The sequence below is a fragment of the Melanerpes formicivorus genome, unplaced genomic scaffold, assembly GCF_026170545.1.
Source record: "Melanerpes formicivorus ecotype bairdi unplaced genomic scaffold, bMelFor1.0.p_v2 SCAF_10, whole genome shotgun sequence".
NCBI classification, from domain to species: domain Eukaryota; kingdom Metazoa; phylum Chordata; class Aves; order Piciformes; family Picidae; genus Melanerpes; species Melanerpes formicivorus.
In genome coordinates, this window is record NW_027142362.1 from 20,360,856 (window position 1) to 20,387,631 (window position 26,776).

Consider the following 26,776-nt stretch of genomic DNA (forward strand, 5'->3'; position numbering starts at 1 on the left):
GGATCTGGATCCTGTCTGAATACCTTCCTACACGTGGAAAGAAAATGTGTTGGAAGGGCAGCAGTGCCTCTGTAAGAACAGCTTCAGTGCTTGTCCAAACCATGTGAGGAGCACTGTCTGCTGCTTGTTGAAGCAGTATAGTTTGTGTCTGCCAGGAAATCGATGTCAAGACCAGCGTCCACTGAAAGCAAGTGCTGGGAGTACAAGCTTCTATAATGGCCACGGGGGGTTTTTCAGGATTTATTTTTCATCCCTCCCCTCCTGCATATACATTTTGAGATGTAGGAGTGAGGGAAATGAGGAGGTGGTAGACCAAAGTTGGCCATAGTCTGCATTTTGTACTGAACCATCTTCTTTAAAACATCTGGATTTGCATTTACTTCTTCCCCATAGAACCAGACAAGCAAAAAGTGGAACAAAGAATTTTTTGCCTTTTAGCTACTGTGTTATGTGGCTAAAGAAAAAAAGTTCTAAGTTCAACAAATGTGAATTTCTCTTCCCTTGCCTGAAACTGTATCCAAACCACCGCAGAGCAGGGATGAGCACCTCTTGAAGAAGACTCTTCTCCCATCTTTGTAGCTTTTTCAATGTTTTTTTGAAAAAGAGTGTTTTGGAAGCAGCCAATATGCTCATTCAGTGTATGGGCTAGTGAATCAACTTTTGTACTAAAGCTTCTTGCTTGGAAGGCTTTTTCAAATTTACTCTTTTACTGACAATTTAATTGCACACTATCTGGCAGCACATTCAGCACTCCACTACAGTAGGCACAGCATCAGAAATCGATTTGCTTTCTAAATTCAGGGTTGCTGTATCTCTTTTCGTCCACCGAGGGGCAGCTGGAGCCTTCTGTCAATTCACAGCTGTTTGAAAAATTGCTTATAAATGGTTTCCATTTCTTAGGCTTTATGCCACCCTATCAAGATAATGTCTTGGGAAAGTTAAATATATTTTCTCATTTGTTTCATCTTTTAAGCAGTACCTCCACTGCATCACAGCAAACTGTCTCTCATTAAGCCCCAGAAGGGCCTTGACTCTCAGAGTCCTGGTGGCAGCTTATGTTAACAGGGTTTTTTGTATCCTGATTTCCTCCTACATCCCTCCCCTTCCTGTTTTATTCTGTTTCAATTTTTAATTAGGATGCTTTATTTAGTGCATGTCTTGTATTTTCTTGGGAGTCAGTTAATTCTACCACGGCGTTGCATCTCTATCCAAAATTACCCTGAACTTGGCCATTGCAGAGTAATTCTCTAAAAGTGCAATTCTATACAGACTTATAATCTGCCTGCTATAGGGATAGTAGACTGATGAGTGCCTTAAAATACAGAGAGAAATGTTTTCTTTTCATTGACTTACTCCAAATTTGAGAGCATGTCATCTCCAGAGCAGGAGTTGCTAGCAGTTCAGATACTGGAACTCTTCACCTTTCTGCTTTATTTTGTCAGCAATGAAGGGAACATTGATGACAGAATTTTGGTTGAACTTGCGTATTAAGAATTCATCCAGATTTCAAGGGATGCAGTTAAATCCGTAAAAACAACCCATATCATAGTTCCTTATGTAGACTTGGAACAGACTCATTTATCTGATTTTATTTCATTTTACTTACAATCATAATAAGTTTGAATCAAGTGAAAGCCTGATGTAATGCCATGCAAGCCTAGTATGTGTCCATGCCATGTTTTAGTGCTCTGTAAAATCATATTTTAATGAATTCAGATAAGTTTTCTTGAATGTTCATGGCACTCAGTTCCTGAAAGGACTTTTATTCAAAGTTCTTCCAGTTTGAAAATGGAACAACTACCTCAACAGCTTGCATGCATGGAGCACATATATGAAGTTAGTTTGTAGAAGCCAGAGTTCCATATATGACCGTGTCAACTTACCCCTTACAGTCTACTTCTCATCTAGGAGTTTGAAAGGACGTGAACATAAGGGATTTTAGTGGTTACTGTCTTTCTGAAAAAGGGTGCTTACACAGGGAATTGTGTGTCTTAACCAATTACTTGGAGTTTTAGTTAATTTACAGTAGCTTTCTTGAGTGTTTTTGTAGAAACTTGCTTAAAGACAAAGCTCTTCGTATGACAGCCACATTTCCTGAAATAGACTGTATAAAAATAGTCATGTTATCTTTGTCATGCTAAATAAAATTGATGATACATTGTGAACTCCTTTAAATTAATACTTTAAGATTTGATCTCATTAACAATATTGGTCCTTTCTGTGTTGCTCTCACTGTGGTTTTCCTAGGGTCAAACTCTGAGCCAGTCCTGGCTGTTCATGCCACATCAGAGAGCCATAAAATAGTCTTCCTACCTAGGTTATTTATTTAGGTGATAGGAATGTATTTTGAAGCTCAGTCTGAGCACTAGTTTTTAAGCACCCGTTCTAGACAGTTACTGACTTTCTGAGATTAATTGTTAAAGACTGAATACAAGGAATAACATGGGAATAAGAGACCGTTCTGTTTCCTTACACAATTCTAACTCTGGATTTTTAGGTATACAAGATTTAGTCACACATCTCGTACTAAAGCAGCGCATGGAGTGAGAGCATGGAGCAGTGACAGAGGATCAAAGACCTAAAATAGACATGTCATTGCTTATGAGCAGTCTTATCTGTAAAAACTCCAAAGAACAGCTGCTGCGGCTGCTGACACACTGCCTGAATTAGAGTGAGCAGCTGACAGGGCTGGAGTTCCATGTCCCATTACATCCCATCCTCTTTCTGGTACTTCCACTGCAAAATGTAAGAAAGAAAGCTTTTCCCATATGTAAGTTGTAGCAGTACTAATGATATTAAATACAAGTTGTGGTGTTCTACTACATTTGCTTTGTTGTATTGTGTTAATTGCAGTTTCAAGTGCTTCACAGTTTGCAGGAGTAATTCACTGGATCAGCCTAGTCATCCTGTCTGTTTTCTTTTCAGAGGTATGTATAATTAAAGTCTTTCACCACATACAGAACTGCAAAGTATTTTTATGTTGTTAGTGGAATTAGCAAGAGTTTAACAGGAATTTGACTGTAAATAAATGTAGCACAGTGTAATTTAAGAAAAATAAAGTTAACAATTGGTGCTTCTACTCAGCAAACTAAAAGATCTTGTTTAGATTAGAGCTATTTATCATTTGCCTGGAATTGACAAAAACCCATGCAAGACATTGTCTTGAAATTATAATTGGAAAACAAAGAGAGAGAATAATCTCCAAATCACTACAGGCACAGGACAGGACTAATTTCATCCTTTTGTTCTCACAGAAATCTTACCAGTGTCAGTGGGTATTAAGTACAAGAATAAGATAATTCTTCAGGACTGAAGATCCATGGTTTGGGTTTATTTGTTTTACAAAAAGGTCTGTTTTAAGAATGGGAATACTTCCTCTCACAATTTAGATAGGCGGTTAAGATATTCTAAGTTGCTGCATATAGACACAATAAGAGAATGAAACAAATGGTGAATTTCTTTGCAAAATCTTAAATGGATGTATTCATTAGAAAAGGCTGTGAAGTCAGGATCTAAAAAATGACCAAATTGCCATCATCTGTCAGAGTTTTCAGCTTTGTTCCAAAAAACAAATCATTGGTATTGAAATAGCTATGCTACTCCTGAAATATCCCCAAACATTTTTAAGGCTGTTTTTTTCATGTTATGATGTGTTACTTGTCACAAAAAAAATAATGTTTGTTTGTTACGTTGGAGGACAGCTTGGACTTTTTTTTTTTTTAATTTCTAGTTGCATGAGAGAAAATATCATAATCCAAACAGATGTTGAAGTCTTCATTCTGTGGGATATATTCCCATGGTTCTGTTAATGGAGTACATTTATTTACATTTGTCACTTTGTATTTCTACTCTTAACAGGGATTTTGTAGCTGGTGTTGCCAGACTGTCAGTGGATATTTTCTGAAAGGATTCCTTGGTAACAGACAGGGGTCTTAAAACTGCCTGGCATCCCAGCCTTTTGGTGCTGCAGTCCCACCAATAGATATATATGGTCACTCCCTGTCCTTTGGTGATTTTAGGTTGCAAGCTTTCCTTTGTGAATGATGCATCCTAATTCCTGAAGACTCAGGTGTGCTAGGTGAAGTCCATTCCCGGAACTGAAATAATTTCCCCTGTCCTCCTGAATCTTATTTTGGTGGGGATTAGCACCCTGGAGGTCCCTGTAATCCTGAGTTTCCTAATGGGATCGTCTTGTAGGTCTGCCGCTAGCAGCATGGCTACATATGCACACTCACCTGATCTTCAGCGCTTTTAGAGCTCGTTTCACAGTGAACTTCTGTGGTCCTCAATTTCCTTCTGCTGTAGCATTGTCTCAAGTTCTTTTTTCTTTCATTTGTGCCACCGGCTGCTCTAATTAAAACCCTGATGCAGTGCCTTGCTCTTTCCATGGCCCAGTTCACATGCTGACAGTTTTTGGTCACTTGTTTGTGGCAGTGAAGACAGGTCCTCAAAGACAGTACTTGACTGTCCCAAGTAAGAAATTAGTTGGTTCTGTTCTACTGAGAGTACCCACATAAGGGGATAAATTGGTTCAGAAGTGTTTTGCAGGAGAGCAATAGCAGAGATCTGAGCTGGCTTTTCTCCTTCTCCCTGTGTTAGGTATTTGGAACTACTTAGTCTTCTGGCTGTTTGTAGTTGTTATGAACCTCTTACCTCTCATTCTATTTCTGTCTTTCAAAGTATCTTACTTCCAAACCATAACCAAACAGGTGATTTACACCAAAGAAAAATGAGGTTACAAGGCAGCCGTATAAGGTGCAGAGAGGAGGGTATATTTTTCTATATGGTTTATTTGGCAGTTCAGAGTCCTATATTGAGTTATAGCGACAGAGGTGGCTCCATAGAGTCTTGGATGTTCCTCCAAGACCCCAGATTGGGAAGAGAATGAAGGTGTACCTTTCCTGCTGGGTTTGCTGGGGCTGGCCTTGTGCCAGGTTCATTTAATGACCAACAGCACAGGAAATGTGTCTCATCAGAGGAAAAACAAAATGTTTAATTTTTTTCCTTGTTCAGATAAAAAACTGATTTTTCAAGAGTTACAAAATACTGCAAAAATAGCAGATAACTCTTTTTCCCACTCTTTTGGTGCTTTCAGGGGGCTTTTTACATTCTGATTCCCAGTACTGGGGGTCAGCTGTCTTGGAACTATTTGTTAAGATCATGTGTTATAGCAAGATTTTTGCAGTCTGTGGATGTTCATGCCGGTATGATTTTGTAGAGGTTTCATTAGTTTGGATATAACAGGCAAAGGCTGAGGATTGGTTAGTCCTTCAGTCAGTGTCTTTTTCCTCAAATCAGGAATTTGGTGTTCCTTGTGTTCAGAAGGGGTTGTCTCCTTAGCAAGTACCATGTCTGAAGTGTGGATGTTTATAGTTTATTCTGTTGTTTGGTTCACGTTAGTTGTAAGTAAGGATATGCAATTCTTCAAAAGGGCCTTGACTCGAACTTAGAGAATACGTAATACAAAGTTGTAAAAGACTTGTGAAAAAGCAGAAAACTTTCAGCACAGATTTGGAATGTTTTGGGAAAATATGACTGATGTGACAACTAGTGCTCCAAAGACATTGCAAGTAATTGCAGTCCTGTCATGCCAGAGTTAAACAGGCACTGACTTTCTGCTTGTTAAAATGAAGGGAGAAAGGTGCCAGCAGCTGCCAACTGCCAGCAGAACAGCTGCCAAGAAAATGAAGTAGCTCCTCACAGCATCTTCATGCTCTCTCTATGCTTGTGTTATAGCCACAAGCCTTAAAGGAATTTATTGCACTGTGTTAGTTTTATATTCTGTCACTGTCTGTGACTTTCCAACATGAAAATATATTTATTCAAATGGAGTGCACATCAGCTCCTTTGCTGTTTTCCAAGTATTTAAACAGGATTTAGTAGTGGCAATGACTGTGTGTGTTTGTTTAAATACATCACTATGATTTGTCTGTGCACCAAATGTTACCCAGATGTTAAGACAGAAGAGAAGAGAAAGACACTGGGGGGGAAACACCAGTACCAACAGCAAGGCAATGCCGGGGTTACACCCTATCAAGAGGGCAAATTCAGCCTTGGTAATAGTTGGCTGAAAGAAGGAAGATGGGAAGTGTCACGGTGTTTTGGTAAGTGGATTGGAGTCTGCTTGTATTTTCTTAGTCTTATGACTTGCCACAAGTATTTGATTCTGCAGCTCTTGTTCAGTTCTGCTTGTCCACTAAGACTGGTGAGGGTGTTTGTGTTCAGGAACTCAGTTCTTTGGTATTAGCTGTTTGCATTGCTCTGTGTGTGCTTCGGTCAGCCAAGCACTCAGGCATTCTGCTAGCTTTCAGCACTTGAGTGTTTCCCTAGGAGTAGCCATGTCTTCTGATGTCCTTCAAGTTATGCAATCATGGAAGAGTGACTAATTTTCTTCATCTGTATCCAAGAAATGAGTCTCAAAATGAGAAGACCAGGTTTGGGGTCCTAGCTGATAAAGCATTTGTTCTGTTAGCTATGGTTCTTAAGTGCATATTTGATGTTCACTTCTAGGAGGCAATAAAACCTCAAGACTTTCCTCATCCTATATGTTAAAAGGAAGTGTTCATAGTAGTCTGACTTTTTACTCCTTCTTAATAACAAGCAGTACTTGGAAGGAATAAAATCTCCTAAGGAAGACCCTACAGAACCCTAGGGTCATGTTAAAAAGGGAAGATGTCCCAAATGCCAGAACTAAGAGATAATGTCCTTCCCATATGAATTTTTAATAGCAAATTCATAATCTTATATTCAGCAAATTGGTAATGCAACTTTTGTTTCTTTTTTTTTTTTTTTTTTTTTTTTTTTTGTATGCTTCAAAGAGCTGAGCAGAAGGATGATAATCTTCTCTTAATTCTGTAATCTTCCATAAGCTGTGGCAGCTTCTCACACAAAAAGAAACTCTACATGGAGTGGAACAAAAGACAGGTAGAATGGGGTGCATATAAGGAAGCTGCCCAAGCAAGAGACCTGGTTAGAAAAGCTAAAGAATTAAATCTAGCCAGGGAGATCAAGGGGAGCAGTAAAAATTTCTACAGGTATCTTAATGGTAAAAAGAAGACTCTGAGGGGGCACACGCCTCCCCTAAAGGAAACAGGTGAACTGGTGACAAGTGACATGGAGAAGGCTGAGGTTTGCCTCTGCCACACTTCCAGAATAATGAAAGATAATGGCAGGGACTGGAAAAAGGAACTGCCCATTGTGAATGAAGATCAGGTTCATGACCATCTGAAGAACCTGAAGGTGTTCAAGTTCCAATGAGATACACCCACGGGTGCTGAGGGAGCTGGCGGATGAGGTTGCTAAACCACTCTATTATATTCCAAAAGTCATGGCAGTCTGGGGAGGTTCCCACTGACTGGCAAAGGGAAAATATAACCCCAGTTTTCAGAAAGGGAAAGAGGGATGACCCAGGGAACTGTAGGCCAGTCAGTCTCATCTCTGTGCCCAGTAAGATCATGGAGCAGATCCTCCTGGAGGCACTGCTGAGGCAGAAGACTAACAAAGAGGTTATTGGGCACAATCAGCACAGCTTCACTGAGGGCAAATCCTGCCTGACAAACCTGGTGGCCTGTGACAAGGTCACAACTTTAATAGACAAAGGCCAAGCAACTGACATCATTTACCTGGACCTGAGCAAAGCCTTTGACACTGTCCTGCATGACATCCTGGTTTCCAAGCTGGTGATGGATGGATCATTCAGTGGATAAAGAACTGGTTTGATGGCTGCACCCAAAGGGTGGCTGTCAATGGGTCCATGTCCAAGTGGAGGCCAGTGACAAGTGGAGTCTCTCAGGGATCAGTACTGGGACCAGTCTTGTTCAACATCTTTGTTGGTGCCATGGACAGTGGCATTGAGTGCACCCTCAGGTTTGCTGATGGTGCCAGGCTGTGTGGTGCAGCAGACACGCTGGAGGGAAGGGATCCATCCGGAGGGACCTCAACAGGCTGGAGGGGTGAGCCCAAGCCAACTTCATAAGGTTCAACAAGACCAAATGCAAGGTCCTGCATCTGGGTCAGGGCAATCACAAGCACCGATATAGGCTGGGCAGTGACTGGCTTGAAAGCAGCCCTGAAGAAAAGGACCTAGGGGGTGCTGGTGGATGAGAAGCTCAACATGAGCCAGCAGTGTGCACTTGCAACCCAGAAAGCCAGTCACATCCTGGGCTGCATCAAGAGAAGCATAGCCAGCAAGTCGAGGGAGGTGATTCTCCCCCTCTACTCCACTCTGGTGGGACCCCACCTGGAGTACTGTGTCCAGTTCTGGAGCCTCTATTCCAGGAAGAATCCGGAGGTGCTGGAAGGTGTCCAGAGAAGGGCCACGAGGATGATCAGAGGGCTGGAGCATCTCTCCTATGAGGACAGACTGAGAGAGTTAGGGCTGTTCAGTCTGGAGAAGAGAAGGCTCTGAGGAGACCTTGTTGTGGCCTTTGAGTATCTCAAGGGGGCCTAGAAGAAAGCTGGTGAGGGACTTTTTAAGTTTTCAGGTAATGATAGGACTACGGGGAATGGAACAGAAATAGAAATGGGTAGATTCAGATTGGATGTTAGGAAGAAGTTCTTCACCAGGAGGGTGGTGAGACACTGAAACAGGTTATCCAGGGAGGTGGTGGAAGGTTTTTAAGGCCAGGCTGGATGTGGCTCTGAGCAACCTGATCTAGTGTGAGGAGTCCCTGCCCATGGCAGGGGGTTTGGAGCTGGCTGATCCTTGAGGTGTCCTTTCCAACCCTAGCAATTCTATGGTTCTGTGATTCTCTGGATGCTTAATTTCATTCTGTGTACATTCCGCCTTTTTTTTTTCCCCCACAAGAAAGTAGTTACCAGAGATAATGGTTTTGTAGGGGTCTAGGAATTTAGCTAGACAGCTTCCTGAAATGGCAGTCTGTCCATTTAATTTCCAAGAATATACCTGACTTAAGTGATGTGCTTTACGAGCACTTCATCTGTGGTTTTATCTCTGTAGTGACAGTCCAGCACCTTGTACATGGTGTGTTTCAAAGATAAGGATTAGCTCTGGTGTAATCATGCCCAGAGGGGATCTGCATTTACCTTATGGTTACACTCTGCATCTTCCATGCCTGAAAAGCCCTTTCCAATATATCCAGAGCTGTCAATTTAAAATTGTCTCCATATTCTAAGAGTGAATATTATGAGAACACATGAACAAACAGAATTGCTGTGTCTTTGCAAAGGTGAGTTTGGGTACTGTGTGATGTCATAGTAATATTGGTGGTAGGCAGTGAAAATGCTCAGACTGCACTCATGTCTGTTAGTGTCACCTAGCTTGTGCAGCAATTATTTTTATGTGACCACATGTGGTAATAGAGCCACAGCAGTTACAGACTGTGGTACACAGGGAGTGTTTTGTGCTGGGAGGTCAATAGTTAAATATTTCCTTCCAGAGCTTTGAAGAGAAACCACTTGTTGCAGGGTGCCTCTGCACTGGAAACAGAAGGACATCTCAGTTAAAGATCCTAACGTGTTCCTTTGTGCTCTGGTGACCTGGGGTTAGCGCATGCTGGAGCAGGTAATTTAGTATCTTGAGGAAGGCACACCAGAAGATGGCAAAAGAATATTCTTGTAAGTTGTGAGTGAGCTGAGGCTCATTGGTGTGACCCAAACCAGAGAGGTTGTTAATTACAGATTGGGTACAAGGTGTTCTTTCAGAAAAGTGGCCATGAATATTTGGTCTTATGAGATGTATCCAAAAGACAGAGCATAATCTTTAGAGCTTGTATGCAAGCCACAGGTAAACACCCCCTGTGTAACCGATAGATTAGTTTTGTGCAATGGAAGGAAGGAATAGCTCTTCTAAAGACACCCTCTCCCTTCAATTCTATCTCTGGTACAGTCACTACACCATCTAGGAATGCTTTTGCCATTAGCTAAACTTGAAGGGCCAGCTTCACCTCCTGTGCTGCCTTGATTTCTTTACAGACCAATTTGGTACAATGAGCCACTGAGTAGTAAGTTGTATATTAAATGTGCAAGCAAAAAAGTGTTTAAAATTACCTGATGTACATTACAGTCCTCTGACCTGGAGCTAGCTCATACAGATTGTGAGTTCACAGGGCTGGCTCAGCAAAGCACTTGGACAGGTTTCCCTGCAAAATTACAGATAAAACCTGCAGAATCCCTCAGTTCTTAAACCTCACTCAACATAGTTAATGTGCAAATAACTGTGTCACCACGGGGCACTATCAACTTCAAAGCTACACATCTGTCTGAAAAGTAGTTTAAAATTTGACTTTTATTTGGATTTACTCCAACTTAAAGAAGTTAACAGACGTATTCAGTCTTTTCTAATTTTTTTTTTTTTAATTAATGCAGTGGACAGACTTTTATGTAGTAATTTGGCTTTTCTCAGAAAACAAAAAGTGTAACTAAAGATATCTATGTTAATGACTTTCTAATTAAAAGCTTTCTAGTCAAGAAGTTTTAAAACATCCTTTTTCAAGGACAAAAAACCAAGGTGGCAGTGGCCTTCCATGGTGATATTTAGTGTTTGCTTCCAAATCTGTTTCCAAAAATGCAGAATGCCTGGAGTGTAATGCAAAACTATGCGTGTGCATTTGCTGCAGTGATGAAAAATACCTGCACAGCATTAGGAAACATCAGCACTGCTCTCTTTTCCCTTGTTTCTTATAGATCCTTGTGTCTGCAACTAGTAGAATGTCATGGGTTGAATTCAAAGAGAGTCACAACTAACATTTGTTTTGTCCGTGATGGATGTTCTAGTCACCATTCTCTTTTAATTCACATGTATTTTTCATCTTGCTCCATGTACAGTGCATAGAAAGTTTCCTGGATTATTAATTTGTTTCAGATTCTGCTACAGGTTGTCATTCTTTAAGGTCTGTGCAGAGAAAAGTACACTATCAAATATAATACATAGTTGTTTGAAAGTTATTTGTTTGAAATCATATGGTTCGTATGATATTTTTAATTGCTTAGGAAAAATAGTCAAATGTTGTTTATAAGTAGCACCAATGCTTTCATTTCAGTCGAAGTGCTTATTATATTGAAGAGCCAGGGAGGTCTGCCTAATGAAATCCATGTTTGCTTGGTTGAAGCTCCTCTGGGTAAGAGTCATGGTAGTAGCAGTGAATGCTTCATACAGATAGAGTAGAGAAAGCTGAACCTAATTTGGAGCTGTCACTAGTCAAGACTGGCAGTGGGCAGTAAGTATGTGGCACCTGTGTCTCCAGATGTACCTGGTCTGTGGCTCACTCATGGTACTTTTTTGGAGTGTTTGATCCCCAAGGAAAAGCCTTGCATGACTTTTGTCGCTTCAGTAGTGGTGTGGGGTTTTTGTTCAGAATAGCATTTCTGATGCATAGTTTTAAGACCTACCTTACAGAACTAATGTTTTTGAAACTTAACCCTCAGTTGTGCCCACTTGGTTCTGAAGAGTGCATCTCTCAAACAGGGAGCTGGGTTCGTGTCACCCTCATAGTCTGCCTTCCTACAGTACATTGGCTCTAGCTGAGAGCAAAGATAGTAATCATCAAGGCATTTTTTATGAGGAGGAGACCTGTCTTTTAGAGGTAACATCAACAACTATTACTGCATTAAATGTCTGCCAAGTGGACTTCCAGTCATTGCTGGCTTGTGCTGATTCACACCCGCAGACCAAAAATCAAAACATTTGTGGTAGCTTCCAGCCCTTGGAACTGCTCAAATCCATTAATATGACAGTAGCACAGTCTGATTTAAGTGCTGCAATGAGGAATTAAAAATACAGAAAGAAAATCCTTTCTGATGTTCCCTTAACAGCCCCATGTTAAATAATTTTTAGACTTGTGAGACTGTTTCTGTTTGCTTTGTGCAGATACATGCTTCATTATTTCAGTGAAAATACTTTTGTGCACACCTGTCCAAAGGAAGAAAGATTTTTCACCATAACTTACTGTAAAGGTGTTGTGTTCATCCATCCTCTAGTTAGAATCATAGAATAGAATCATTACAGTTGGAAAGACCTCTAAGATCATCAAATCTATCAAGTTAGTTGCTTATTGATTTTATAAATGCTGCCTAAGCATAGATGAAACTGAACCCGTGTTTCCCTGTGCTGTCCACAGAATTGCTGTAGGAAGGATGGCATCCCAAGCTTAAAAGAAGCCACTGTATCTCCTCATGCATTTCCTGGTGGTGATCTCCTATAGAACTTCCTGTGGTGGACCCCAAGTTAACTGGTGTAGCTGAACTTAAGCTGCAGCTTCTGAGTGGGGAGTGAGGGGAGGTGCTTACAGATGAGCTGGGGTGCTTTTATGTGATAGTGTTCTGCTCAGGACCTGAGCCGAGGCTGCAGGGGTGTCATAGCTGCCCAGCAACATGTGTACTTAGACTTTCTCTTTACTTCACGTCATGCTTTAGTCATTAATGTATTTGAGGAGCTGCTAACGTGAATCTTCCTCCACCTACAAACCTCGGGTATACAGATTAATAAAGAAATTTCTGTGAGCCTTATTCTTGTGCTGCATTTGTGAAAGACTTTGGATGCAAAATGACATATTTAAGGCTACAGACCAGCAGCATTAGCAGTTCTTGGTGGCTAAGTAGAGTCTTAAACATTTTTGTAGGGGGAAAACAGCTTTACATTTTGTCTTCTGGCTAGTGACTCCCCTTCTCAGCCAGACCTTGCCCATGCTTTGCATAGGCCATTTCTCAGTAGCCTTGGCTGGGTCACTTTCCTTCTCACTGTTAGTATAAGGCTGGGCTCTGAAAGCGCCATCTCTCCCATATCAGAACTCTCCCTTTGCAAAACAGTATTAAGTGCTGTTGTCCAGGTTTGGACTGCCAAGGTATTACTCGGCTGTCATTCTGTGTTAAGTGAGGTAGTTGGGCTCATAGGCTTTGGCAAAAATATGCATAGGAGCAGTACTAAAATACTCAGTGTTGTTCTGCAGCTGGTGCTGGTATATTGGGTATGAATTCAGAGTTGGTTAGGCTTTAATATGTTTGCATTTGTAATGCAGAGGAGATGCATCTGCTCATTACAGTTACTGTTTTTTCTGCACAGTTCCTAGCATGGTCAGCCCTCAGACACGCCCAGCTCTCTGTCACTGGTGCCCTTCTTTAATGGAGAGAGTAGCATTTTGATCTGCATCTTGATTTTGAGCTGCAGTTAGACCCTCTTGTCTGTAGCATGCATCAAAACGTGACTGTGGCGTTGCTATTGGCAGAAAACATTACTACTGCTTATGCTTATATGTGAATTCACCTTCAATCATTAGTTGATTGGTTTGGGGTTTCTTTAATTGTGTCTTTTGAAAGCTGGCTTAAAAATTAGGAAAGATGCCACTGAATTTTTTTAATAGGAATTCACCATTGGTTCATTCCACGCTTGTTCTTGATTTCTCTTTTCTAGCAACTGATGCTACTTACAGCTGGTTTGCTTCATAGAGGAGGATTACTGAGATATTTTTCTCCCTTATTCTGTAACTTTCTGGGATTTTATAAGACAGCAGCCCTGTACTCCAGAGGGGGAGAATACGAGCTGTTGCTCTTCAGATGGATGAAATGTCAGTATTTTCAGGCATCAGGAGGGGGCAGTGCCTCATTTCTTTTTGTAGAAAATAGTAAGCACTGACACGTAAAAGATGAGAAGAAATTGGAATCTTCCCACATTGCAGCTGAGGGAGGGCTCACAGTGCATTTGTAAAGGCTTGAGTCAGTGGGGTTGGAGAGAGAGGTTTTATAATTAAATCCCACAGGTCTGGAAGTAAAAGTTCAGGACCATGCACTGAACACATGAACTTGAACTTGTTTGTTGAAAGTTTCATTGAGTCAGAGGCTAGAAAACACTACCTGCTTTTAAAATGCTGAGGTGTAGCTATTTCTGGATCTTCGTTATTAGTCAGGAGTGGTGCATAATGCTTAAATAAGACAAAAAATGATCCCCTGAGTAGGTAAAGCTCTGAATGTTTGTCTGAAATTACAATAACACTCATCATATTTTTTTTCCCTCCTAACCTATTTTACTAGACTATTTTGAGGATTGTGGTCCTTGGCATATGGGATTACATTGAAAACAAAATAGAGGTAAGCACTCTTACTTTACCTGCTCTTTTTCCAGGCAGGCACAGCAAGAAATTATGAGCTGCTTTGTGATAGACGTGATGGAATACAGTATCTTTTCACTCAAATAAATGTACACAGAGTACAGAATTAACCAAGATCATCAAGTCCAACCTATCACCCAACACCACCTAATCAACTAAACCAAGGCACTAAGTGCCTCATCCAGTCTCTTTAAACACTTTCAGTGATGGTGACTCCACTACCTCCCTGGGCAGCCCATTCCAATGGCTAACAACTCTCTCAGTGAAGAACTTTCTCCTCACCTCGAGTCTAAGCTTCCCCTGGCACAGCTTGAGACTGTGTCCTCTCATTCTGGTGCTGGTTGCCTGGGAGAAGAGACCAACCCCCTACTGGCTACAACCTCCCTTCAGGTAGTTGTAGACAGCAATAAAGTCTCCCCTGAGCCTCCTCTTCTCCAGGCTAACCAATCCCAGCTCCCTCAGCCTCTCCTCGTAGAGCTTGTCCTCGAGGCCTCTCACCAGCCTCATTGCCCTTCTCTGGACACATTCAAGTGTCTCAATGTCCTTCTTTAAAATGAGGGGCCCAGAACTGGACACAGTACTCAAGGTGTGGCCTAACCAGTGCTGAGTACAGGGGCACAATGACTTCCCTGCTCCTGCTGGCCACACTATTCCTGATCCAGGCCAGGATGCCATTGGCATTCCTGGGCACACTGCTGGCTCATGTTCAGCCAGATGTCAATCAATACCCCCAGTTCCCTTTCTGTTTGGCAGCTCTCCAGCCACTCAGACCCCAGCCTGTAGCACTGCATGGGGTGGTTGTGGCCAAAGTGAAGCACCTGGCACTTGGACTTGTTGAATGCCATCCTGTTGGATTCTGCCCATCTGTCCAGCCAGTCAAGATTCCTCTGCAGAGCCCTTCTAGCCTCTAATTGATCAACACCTGCTCCCAGCTTGGTGTCATCTGCAAATTTACTGATGATGATCCAGCCTAAACCTCCCCTGGTGCAGCTTGAGACTATGTCCTCTTGTTCTGTCACAGGTTGCCTGGGAGAGGAGACCAACCCCCACCTAGCTACATCTACCCTTCAGGTAGTTCTAGACGGCAATAAGGTCTCCCCTAAGCTTCCTTCTCTCTGGGCTAAACAACCCCAGCTTCCTCAGCTGCTCCTTGTAGGGCTTGTGCTCCAAACCCCTCACCAGCTTTGTTGCCCTTTAATGATTATATGTATGTACACATAGCTGTATGATGCAGGCTCCTTTTCTGTGACAGACTCAGGAGCATGTGGTATTTGGAAATATTTTAAGGGAGCGACTGTGGCGGTTTTGCCCTTTAAGTCTGTTTTGTTGTTAGAACTGTGCTAGTCTAACTGTTGACACTGCTACCCTGAGATAATGAGCAATGAGTAAAAACTTGTCATGTGACTTGTGTAACCCCATTCCTGTAAACAAGCTGAAATTAGAACTGATTGAAAAAGTGTGTGCAGTCTTCTGGTAGAAAATACTGGTTTGGCAAAACTACTGATTTTATTGTGGATTTATTTTAATTTACTTTGATTACCTTGAATTAAAAATGAAGTAGAATGTGCATACTGTTGCAGAGGCAGGTAAGGAGATGCACACATAATCCCAGTCTGAGCAGAAATCAGGAGGTAATTGAAAGTTGTTTCTTGATATGGTCTGATAAACCAGTACTGTACTGAATGCACCAGCAGAAATTCTGGGTTTTCTTGGAGTTCAAGTGTGTCTGGAGGCTTGCATACTTTTGTAATAAATTCCCAACTTGTTTTGCTAAAAAAACAAACCCAAACAACAAATAAGAAATAACAACCAAAAAAAAAAAACCACCTGTATCACCAAATGATTGATTCAGAGATCCTTGTTATTGAGCCTAAACACAATGCTTTCTGATTTGGAGTGGATTGGTATTACTTACTGCCATTAAGTCTCTTTGTTCCATCTTTTTCTATTTTTCCCTTTCATCTCTTCATTTATACAGTGAGCTCTTTGGATGGGAACTGTGTTGGGTTTTGGGATGATGTTATGCCATGTGGCAAGTAATTAATAAAAGTCTTTGGCTGTAGTAGTATTTAAGCTACCACTTCTGCTTGGGGATTTTGGTCACTATTGACAAATACCTGCCTCTCTCCCTGCCTTCCTACCACAGTTTATATCTCCTCACCTCATAAAATGCACTACAGAATTCTATTGTACTACCTTTAAAAAGAATGAAGCCTTTCTGTGGCTTGGCCAGCTCTCATCTTTTGGGCACAGTGAGAGCCCTTCAAGACCCCAAGCAGAAATGGCAAGGTTATGATCTTTAGGATGAGTTTGAAAAACCTGATTTTTCTCTAGGTGTTTGATGGTGCTGTCATAATCTTGTCCTTGGCACCAATGGTGGCCTCAACAGTGGCTAATGGCCCCAGCAGCCCATGGGATGCTATCAGCCTTATTATCACACTACGAATATGGAGGGTGAAGAGGATCATTGATGGTGAGTGTTGATTCAATTTGTGACTCCCAAGAAACCTGGCAAGCTGGGAAAAAAGAGATTGTAAAAGATTGCTTGGCACCACTGTTTCTGTTGTTCTCCCTCTTACATTTCAGAAGAGCTGAATATAGGAGAGTTACAGTTCCTCTGGAGGAGAGTAGGACTCAGGTTCATGGCTGTATCTTCAGTTCCCTACAAGCCCTTGTAATTGGTGGGTTTGTTTTTCTGTTAGGCACCTTCACATCCCTTATCTAGTACAGTAAGTGCCCTGACCTGCTTCCTATCTCTTGCCTTCAGGTGTCATACTTTGCAAAATAATTGCTTTCAATCTGCTTTCCTTATTTGCTGCACTGTCCCCATTTTCATACAGCTACCTCTGTCCTGGGGCTTTCTTTTTCCAAGTTTTTACCTGTAATACAATTTCTGTGTTGGATTCCGGCACTTTCTTACTGTGGAGTTCCATGCTGAAGGTGCTCTCTGCAGTCCTGTACAGCATCGTAATGAAACACTATGTTGGTATTGTTTTGCACAGACCTCTGTGGGGAAGCATCAGGGGAAATAAGAAAACCCCAGAAAGTAAAAGCTGCAGAGAGCAGAACCAGTGACTGTGCCTGGAAGCAAGGTCTTTAATGTAGGCTACCTTGTGTTCAGCAGTTTCAGGCATTTCAGGTTATAGTGAAAAAAGGTGGAAAAGGAGTAAATAGAGAATCACTTTGGTCATGTGTGGAACATCAGGGTCAAGTTGTTATTCTGGCTTTAGATGCCCAGGAAACTATATTCCTCAATAGCTGAGGAAAGGTCATAGCTCTCTGAAGTGTACAACAAACATTTAGGGTGTTTTGTAGCTTCAGAAAATATCAAGAATTGCATTGAACATCTTTGCTGGTAAGTCTGAGTTTGCTGTAGTTACGACAGGAGCAGAATGTCCACAGGTGTTCAGAGGACTCTGTTGAAAACTGGGCTGTAGCTTTAAAAGCAGTAGAAGATTGTTTTTTAAAATCTCCTTTATATTCTGCTATTTCTACTAAGGTTTATTTCATACCACAAAGTCTAGTCATTAAATCCTTGGGGCTCTGAAGTAGTTATTTTCATTGGGGAGCCATGCTTTTCAGGTTTAGAGAGTAAAGGCCTGACTCTGGATGGAAAATCATTCTACCCAGCAATTCAGGAGATACGTGGTAAACACTGGAAAAGATCTGTGCTAGTGCAGCAGAAGCTGGGAGGAGTATGCAGGATGCATTTCAGCTCAGACAGCCAAATGGATTGCTGACCAAACTAGATCTAGACCCTGCTGATGAGCTGCATTTCACATGTTAGAAATTCTTCCCCAGAAAAAATATTCTGGTGCTATTTGTCCTCTAATTCTCTAGATGCAAGTGAAAGGGGTGACATTCTTTGGCCTGTGAAGTTCTGTAAAGGTATTCCCTCTGAGAAAAAAACAAACAAACCAAACCCCAACAAGTCACAGTTGGGTTACTTTTAAGTGCTTATTTGTGTTTTCCAGCATATGTCCTTCCAGTGAAAGTGGAGATGGAGATGATGATTCAGCAATATGAGAAGGCAAAGGTTATTCAAGATGAGCAGCTGGAAAGACTAACCCAGATCTGCCAAGAACAAGGGGTAAAGTTCAGTTACGTCTTCATTTACATGGAGCTTGTCATGGCAAATCAAACAGCTCATGTAGTTTGCAAGCTAAGGTATGAGAAGTGTTACTTCTAGTAACTAGTGTTACTAGAAGTGTCAAAAGGTGACAGGTCTCAGGAAGTGGTGGTTGGAGGCTGCCTGGAGACCAGTGACCATGAAATAATTGAGTTTTCAAACTAAGAGGGGCATCAACAGACATCCTCTCTGGACTTCTGCAGGGCAGACTTTGGCTTATTTAAGGAACTAACTTGGAAAGTGCCTTGGGAAACAGTCCTTAAAACCAAAGGGGTCTGGGAAAGCTGGACCTACTTCAAGAAAGAAATCTTAAAGGCTCAAGAATGGGCTGTCCCAATGTGCTGCAAGATGAGCCACAGGGGTAGACAGCAGCATGGAAGGGCAATGAAATTCTGAAGGAATTAAGGGGAAAAAAGAGGGTGTATCATCTTTGGAAAAAAGGGGGGGTAACCCAGGAAATGTTTAAGGACGTTTCTAGGTCATGTAGGAAAAAAATTAGAGGGGCAAAAGCCCATTTAGAAGGACAGTAAAAGATGTTGTTATAAATACATTAATGGCAAAAGGAGGGGCAAGAACAACCTCCACTCCTCAGTGGACATGGAAGGGAATATAATAATAAGAGATAAGGAAAAGGCAGAGGTACTTAACACCTTCTTTGCCTCAATTTTCAGTAGTAGGATAGGTTGTCATCAGGACAGCTGGCCTCCTGAGCTGGCAGACGGAGTCAGGGAGCAGTACAGCCCCCCTGCAATCCAGGAGAAAGAAGTTAGAGACCTGTTGAGCCACTTGGATCTCCACAAGTCTATGGGACCAGATGGGATCCATCCTAGGGTAATGAGAGAACTGGCAGATGAGCTTGCCAAGCCACTCTCCATGTTTTTTCAACAGTCCTGGCTCAATGGAGAGGTCCAAGATGACTGGAAGCTGGCCAACGTGATACCCATCCACAAGAAGGGCTGGAAGGAGGAGTCAGGGAATTACAGGCCTGTCAGCCTCACCTCAGTGCCAGATAGGATTATGGAACAGGTCATCTTGAGTGCAATCACACAACAACTAAGGATGGCCAAGGGATCAGGCCCAGCCAGTATGGATTTAGGAAGGGCAGGTAGTCTATCTGGATTTCAGCAAGGCCTTTGACACCATCCCCCATGGCAAACTCCTGCCCAAGCTGTCAGCCCCTGGCTTGGACAGCAGCACTCTGGTGGGTTAGGAACTGGCTAGAGGGCTGAGCCCAGAAAGTGGTGGTGAATGGTGCCACATCCAGCTGGCAGCCAGTCACTAGTGGTGTCCCCCAGGGATCAGTGCTAGGCCCTGTCCTGTTTAATATCTTTATTAATGATCTGGATGAGGGGATTGAGTCCATCATAAGAAAACTTGCTCCCAAGCTGGGAGCAGGTGTCAATCTGTCAGAGGGTAGGAGAGCTCTGCAGAGGGACTTTGCCAGGCTGGACAGATGGGCAGAGTCCAATGGCATGAGATTCAACACATCTAAGTGCTGGGTCATACACACTGGCCACAACAACCCCATGCAACACTACAGTCTGGGGACAGAGTGGCTGGACAGCGGTCAGGCAGAAAGGGACCTGAGGGTACTTGTTGACAGCAGCTGAACACGAGCCAGCAGTGTGCCCAGGTGGCCAAGAATGCCAATGGCATCCTGGACTGTATCAGGAATAGTGTTGCCAGCAGGAGCAGGGAAGTTATTCTGCCCCTGTACTCAGCACTGGTTAGGCCACACCTTGAGTACTGTGTCCAGTTCTGGGCCCCTCAATTCAAGAAAGATGTTGACTTGCTGGAACATGTCCAGAGAAGGGCAACAAAGCTGGTGAGGGGTTTGGAGCACAAGCCCTATGAGGAGAGGCTGAGGGAAGTGAGTTTGTTTTACCTGGAGAAGAAGAAGCTCAGAGGAGACCTTATTGCTGTCTACAACTACTTGAAGGGAGGTTGTAGCCAGGTGGGGGTTGGTCTCTTCTCCCAGGCAACCAGCACCAGAACAAGAGGACACAGTCTCAAGCTGTGCAAGGGGAAGTTTAGGGTCAATCTTAGAAAAAAATTCTTCACAGAAGGAGTGATTGACCATTGGAATGGTCTGCCCAGGGAGGTGGGGTCAACATCCCTGGAGGTGTTTACGACTGGATGAGGCACTTAGTGCCATGGTTTAGTTGGTTAGATAGGGTTGGGTGATTGGTTGGACTTGATGATCTTGAGGTCTCTTCCAGCATGGTTGATTCTGTGATTAGTTGCAGCCAGGATGTTGTCAGCCTGCCATTTGTCAAGCAACAGTGGTCTTGTTGTGCATGTGTTTTTAAGGTGAGGAAAATAAATGTCAGGATAGAAAAAGAATGCTTCCAGTAGGTAATTTATTGATTGAGTTCAGATAGCTTGACATAGTAATAAAAACATGCAGAAGCCATTGCTGTTGTTGGAGACTGCAGCTGGATTAAGGCTATATTCCTGGGTAAAGAATATGCAGTTGAAAGCTAATGAATCTCCCTGCTTTAAATGCAGAAGGCAACTTCCCTTTAGATCAGTCAGAGGTTCTTTTGGCAGACTCAAAATCTTGTAATAGAAGCTTATAGTTCCTGGAAGAAAGTCAAGATTTAAGACTCTTCCCAGACCCACAAAGGTGATTCAGTTGTGAGGTGAGGAATCATGAAGCTTAAAATATCTCAAATAAATAAAACAGCATGCAAAAAGTGTAAAGCCAGTTTTTGGACAATGATTCAGGAGTTTTTGCAGTTTGGCTCATGCAAATGAGTTCTTGAATAGCCTGCTTTATAGTGGAAACTGAGAATGTATGTTGAGGCCCAGGCTAAGCAAACAGTCAGGTGACCATGATAGAGTGATCCCCCAAGTAACTTCTTTTTTCAGTTGTAAGGGTAACTATAAGGTGTCCAAATCATGGAGGTTTCTAGCTTCAGCTACTACTCACCACTTCCTGGCAGGTGCTTTTCAAATACAAAATTAAGAGATCCGTAACTCTGAATGGCTCAAATCAGTCAAGAAGTTGAAGGACCTGAGCAACAGAAAGACCATAACAGACCAACTGCCTGAAAGGTGCAGATTTAGGTGTTAGTCTTTTACCAAGGAACACCAAATACTTGTGAAACTATCAATATTTAGGTCCCCAAGTGGTTTTGTAATTTAGTTCTGGGTCTCCTAGGATTCTACAGTGAACTCTTGGTGGTGTTAGGCTGTCTTGTCTGTGTCATGAATTTGGAAGGCCTGTTGACAGTGTGTCATTTCATAATATGTTTTTTGAAAGTCTCTTATATTAACAAGAACAAATATTTTGAGCTTTGCTAACAATTAGTTGCTTCCAACTTGACTATCTTCAGTATCTGCAAAACTGGAATCCTCTTCATGATAGCTTTATGCAGTGACACTAAGTGTCAGGGTTCTGTCATGGTTGTGAAATGAACAGAGAAATGGTGTATGCCTGATTTTACAGGGGAGAAATTATCCTTTGACCACCAAACACAGCAGGCAGATCAGTGATTTCTTGAGTCCTGCTGCAGTATTTTGTCTGTCAGACCATTAGGCTAGAGTTCTTGACAGTCATAAATTTGAAAACATTAATTTTTAGGAACTATATTATGAAAGCAGATAACACAAATCTCTAAACAATGTTTGGTGTTACTATTTCATAGTCTTTGAGTAAAGGTGGGCTTGTTATCCCAAGTGAGTTCAGGAGCAGCACGCGTTGCTCTCCATTCTGATCCAAGTAGTGCTCTGTGGGCTTGGCTAGCAAAATATCCGAGTGGAGTAGCCCCATTTTGAGCTTCTGAGGGTTACAGCATAGCTGTAAATCAATCAGAGAAATACTATATTCTTAGATGAGTAAATCTTCTGAAAACAGGTTCTCAGCTATGGAAAATATGGACTATAGAAAAATGGCAGCATAATAATCTCTCTTATTTTACTGCCCTGACTTGCCCTGAGCAAGTGTCTCAGCTGTATAATAAGAGGTAAATGTACTAATTTGCTACAGTTAGCAACATAAGACATTGACACAAGTACTGCATCCTGCCTTTGTAAATTATTAGCTTCATATTTCAGTCAAGAGTAAGTTGTCAGCAGTATAATATTCACATTAACATTGTGTATAGTATCTGGTTGGGGAAATGTCTCCTAATGGTATTTAATATCTAAAATTCTGCTAGGTTTTTGCTTTTTCATTGGATCATCTTTCCTGAGCATTTTAAAGGATTGCTCACTCATGGAGTTATACCTGTTGCATGTCTACAGTTTTGAGTGAAGGTTTGCCTACAGTAGTTTGGCTGCTCTTAAATCTGGAGCAGTGGTAGAGAAGAATTGCAGTTTGCCTTGTCTGTGTGGTGCCACCTCGAGCAGGCAGATGGGATAGCTGGGAGCAGCACCTGCTGCCTCATGTACGTGCTGGGGCTCACCAGTGCCAACCCAAGTAAAAAGAAAGCAAGCCACCATAACTGCCTATGTTCCAGCAGTAGATGTAGATACTGCTTTATCCTGAGGCTGTGTCTTTGTGACCGCACTGATGCTTTGCATTTATTTAATAAATGGAGATAGTGCTGAAATTTTTCCTATTAGAAAGATTTTGCTTTTCTGAGATCCTGTGTTCAGGTTCTTACAGTTTCGCCACTTCTCAGGCAGTTGGGATTGAATTTCTCAAGGCCTGGTATCTTCTGCAGATGAAACAATTTTGAAGGTTTCTAGACAAAATGAAAATGTTCATGATTTCTGAAGAGGAATTGGGGAGAAAAAAAAATTACCCTGTTTTGTTCAGGATTTAAACGAAAATAATCAATGGCCACTTCTCTGAGAGGTCCTGTGCCTTCCTGTTTTGAGGCTCATGCTTAGCACTTGATAGGCAGAAATGGAGTTCCTGCTTTACAAAAAAAAAAGCAGGAAGCAGCCTTCTGTCATCTTGCTTTTTGAATTCTGTTTCTTGTGTCAATCGAGTATTTTCTTGGCCAGTTATAGAGTATCACAACTGTAAAGTACATTTCCATTCCTGAATGACACTGGAGACATACTTCTGTAAACATGAAAACTCTTTCCAGATGTTGATTTTTGGCTAACCATACATCTGAAAACCAGAATCTATTTTATAAACTGTAGCTGCATGGACCACTGCTTTGCCCTCTGTTGTACCCACTGAAACTGTTTGGATAGTTTATTGTTTTATTTATTCTCCATTGGCCAAGAAAGAAGTCACTAAATGGGAATGGAGCATGGGGGTAGTCAAGGTAGAAAATACTGAAATGGCTGTACAGGACCTCCCAAAACATGAGAAACGTGAACCACACAGGTGCAGGGATTTCTAAAAATGGGCATAGGTAAAAAAGTCTCACTGCAGTTACTATCAAAAATATGGGCAGGGCATATTGCTGATGGTGTTGTTTTATCAGAGTAACTTAACTACAAAACAAAGTTTCTTTAACAATGTTAAATTCCAGTCAGGGAAGGTTGCCTTTTTTCCTCTGGAATCACCTGCAAAGGAACTTCATTTCTGCTTAACTTCCATAAGTGCCATTCAGCTCAGTACCATCTAGCCAAGACTAAGTAAGTATTCAGCCATATCATAAGAACTCCTTTTCTGTCAGCTCCTATAGAATTGGGGTTTTATCATTCTCGGAGCTGTAACAACTATGGAAGTCCTAATTTCTCTTTTATCTTGGAATATAATTTGCACAACAGCTGCTAGTTTAATGACAGGGCTATTTAGCTGGTAAAATTACCTATTGGAGAAATAACTTATGTTATCCTTTTGCAATCATTTTAATTTATTTCTAACTACCAGTCATTTTCTTGGTAAGTGGAAGGCAGCCAAGGTCATCTTGTGTTTCATTCTGCCCGTAAATCATTAGTTTGCAACTGTCTCCTGATTTTTATTGTTGCCAACAATGGCTAAACTAATGGAAATAAACATTGGATTGTATCCCAGTGACAGATGAGTTTTAGGGCAGGGCATTTGGTACAGACAGCACTAATAGAACTGAGCAGAGTAATTGCTCCTGCATTAGATACCAGTAAGCTTCTGGCTAAAATGTTCATTGATCTCTCTGAAATTGTCAGTCATACTCTGTTGCTAAACCATTAAAGGAAAGTACTATATGATTCACTGCTAAGTCCCCTTTCTGGATCTGACATGCATGTTGTAAAGTATCAGACAATGGGTGGTAGGATTTGTAAAACCAGGCATGTAAACTGAGATGGATTCTCTTGTTGTTTTACCTGCTTATAAATAATCACCTAATGTGTTCTTCAAGTGAGGAAGTACACAGGTGTGTCCCAGAGTTCTTCCTGTTTTGTTTTCAGCCAAAATATTGCTAGGTTTGTGCTTGCTTTAAGCAGGATTTTGGACTAGATGATCCTCACAGGACCCTTTCAACCTACTTGATGCTGTAATTCTATGATGTTTTAAAGTACATCTTTTTCCATTGCAAAGTGCTAGGAACTTAAAGGAACACAGCAGAAGCTACCAAAGGATGTGTAATCAAAGAGAATGAATATCGTAAGTGTCCTACTAAATGATGTCAGTAGCAGTCTGAAGTGAACCAGTGCTCGGTTTATAATTAATCTTGAAGTCAGAAGATGTTGTGATCAAGGAAACTAAGGTAAACCAAGTTAGCTTCCACACAACAGCATTGTCTACCCACTGGCTTTCTGTGGGATTTGCAGGGTTCTTAACACAGAGCTGATACCTATGAGTAAGTCTTAATTTAAACAAATCAAAGCATTTACATAAGTTTACATGCCTCTTTTTCCCCTCAGGATGTGCATAATATGCATCATTCCTTACAGGCTGAAGGGAGGGATGGTGTACCTTAAAACATGAGGCATGATTTTTCTCAGTCCCACTTTCCCACAGTACTCCATATTAGAGAGGCCCAGGTCAACGTCCAGAGAACTACATCAGCTCCTGCTGCAAATAGAAATTTCATGTGTGTAATTTGGCCTAGATTTTTTACTGGAAAAGACTGGTCTATTTTATAGTTTTTCATGATTTGCTTAACCTGCCTTGGACTGCATGAGATGCAGGAGGAGCAATCTCATTAGCTCTTTTACACATTAGAACTGTCCAGGGTCACTCTTCTATGTGACATTCAGTTGATAGAAGCACCTACAACATCATTTGCACATGCAGTCTCTCATTGAGTTATGCCTGTAAGAAACACCCACTTGTCTTAAAACTCAGTTGGGTTTTTTTAGTGCATTGCTTTTAGTGGCTTAAACTGTATCCCAGTCTTTACAATACCTTGGGATAATTTTTAAGTAACAATTGAAAGCATTTAATATTGAATTGGTCTCCTGAGTAGATGAATGCCTTTTGTGAGCAAAAGTATGATTCTTATCTACCTTTTCCCAGGTATTTTATTGAATGTCCTTAAATTTTCTTAAATTAATAAAATGATAAATGGTAGGGTTTTCCCCATCCCACTCCTTCTGAACATGCTAGAAATTTAGAGAGTTTGAGTTTGCATTTGGAAGCAGAATATTGGGTTGGGTTTTGTCTCTGTCTTATGGTCTGTGTCTGTAACAGAGTTACGGTCTGCATCTCTGTCAGTGACAGTGAATGTGGCAGTGAGACAAACACCACTATACAATGAATTCTCTCTTCTCTGCCAATAAAATGACAGTTGCACACACAACAGTACTGAATTCTAGTTTTCCACTGCTTTAATGACTATGTACACTTCAGGACAAACATGAATGGGACCTAGAAGTTGATCATCTGAGGTCATGGTAAAGCAGAAGGGAAGAGGCTGTGCTAACCAGCTGCAGCTGCTTGGTTTTGTAGGCAGCATCCGTTTCTGCTGTTGTCTTTCTGAATGTCTTTGTGTTCTATTATTCACCTTACACGTGATGTTGAAGTCCAGTGCTCTGTGCTGCTGTGCCTAGGAATTTGATCCTCATATCTGCTCTTGACAGCTTCATGTTCAGTTCTGGATTTTAGACCAGCTGAACTAGCTCAGTGTTAAGGCTTGAAAATAAGCATGTGAATTGTGTTTGCACCTAGGAATAAAAGGGTTCACACAACACTTTAAAAGTTTTCAGTCCTCCATCCACTTCTCACCCTCAGGCAGGAGATGAGGAAAGTGCTGCACGAGCCAAGATATCGTGTAGGTTTCAGTTTTTGCTAGAGTGTATCGTTTGTGTGGTCTCCTAAGCAGGTGCTGCCCCTGCCGCTGTAGGAACAAGCGTGTCTTTCTGTCTTTCAAACGTCAGATGGCAGCAAAGCCCCTTCTGCTTTTGACATCACTGGAAGCGCTGGCGTTCACCGGAATAATCGTGGGAGTTACTTTCTCTGTGGATTTGTTTCTCATACTATCTGTGTGGTTGGGATTCCACCAAGGTGGGAATTTACCCCCGTATAAATAGGAAGGAAAGAGTTGTTTGGGCAAAGTGTCCAACATGGTGATCTCAGCAAAGGCTGCAGACTGCTTCTCGGTCCAGCATGCCAGGCTGAGTGGTTCATAGCTTGTTGGCAAAGCTGTATTGATAAAATGTATGAGCTCATCTATTAAAAACTGGATGGTGACTGGGAAATTCTAAAGATTGACAATAATCTGTAGATATTTGGAAACACTTTATCACTTGGAAG

General features: G+C 41.7%; 1 protein-coding gene across 3 annotated transcripts in view; it reads left to right on the top strand.

Moving 5' to 3' along the window:
• The window catches only part of TMEM266 (transmembrane protein 266), an 85,485-nt gene that overhangs the window by 41,197 nt on the left and 17,512 nt on the right, over positions 1-26,776 (top strand). For all 3 annotated transcript variants that reach the window (XM_068144119.1, XM_068144117.1, XM_068144118.1), the window contains 4 exons: positions 2,854-2,927; positions 13,984-14,040; positions 16,395-16,533; positions 18,035-18,150. In XM_068144119.1, coding sequence (XP_068000220.1) covers positions 2,854-2,927; positions 13,984-14,040; positions 16,395-16,533; positions 18,035-18,150 — 386 coding nt within the window. The remainder of the gene's footprint in view (positions 1-2,853; positions 2,928-13,983; positions 14,041-16,394; positions 16,534-18,034; positions 18,151-26,776) is intronic.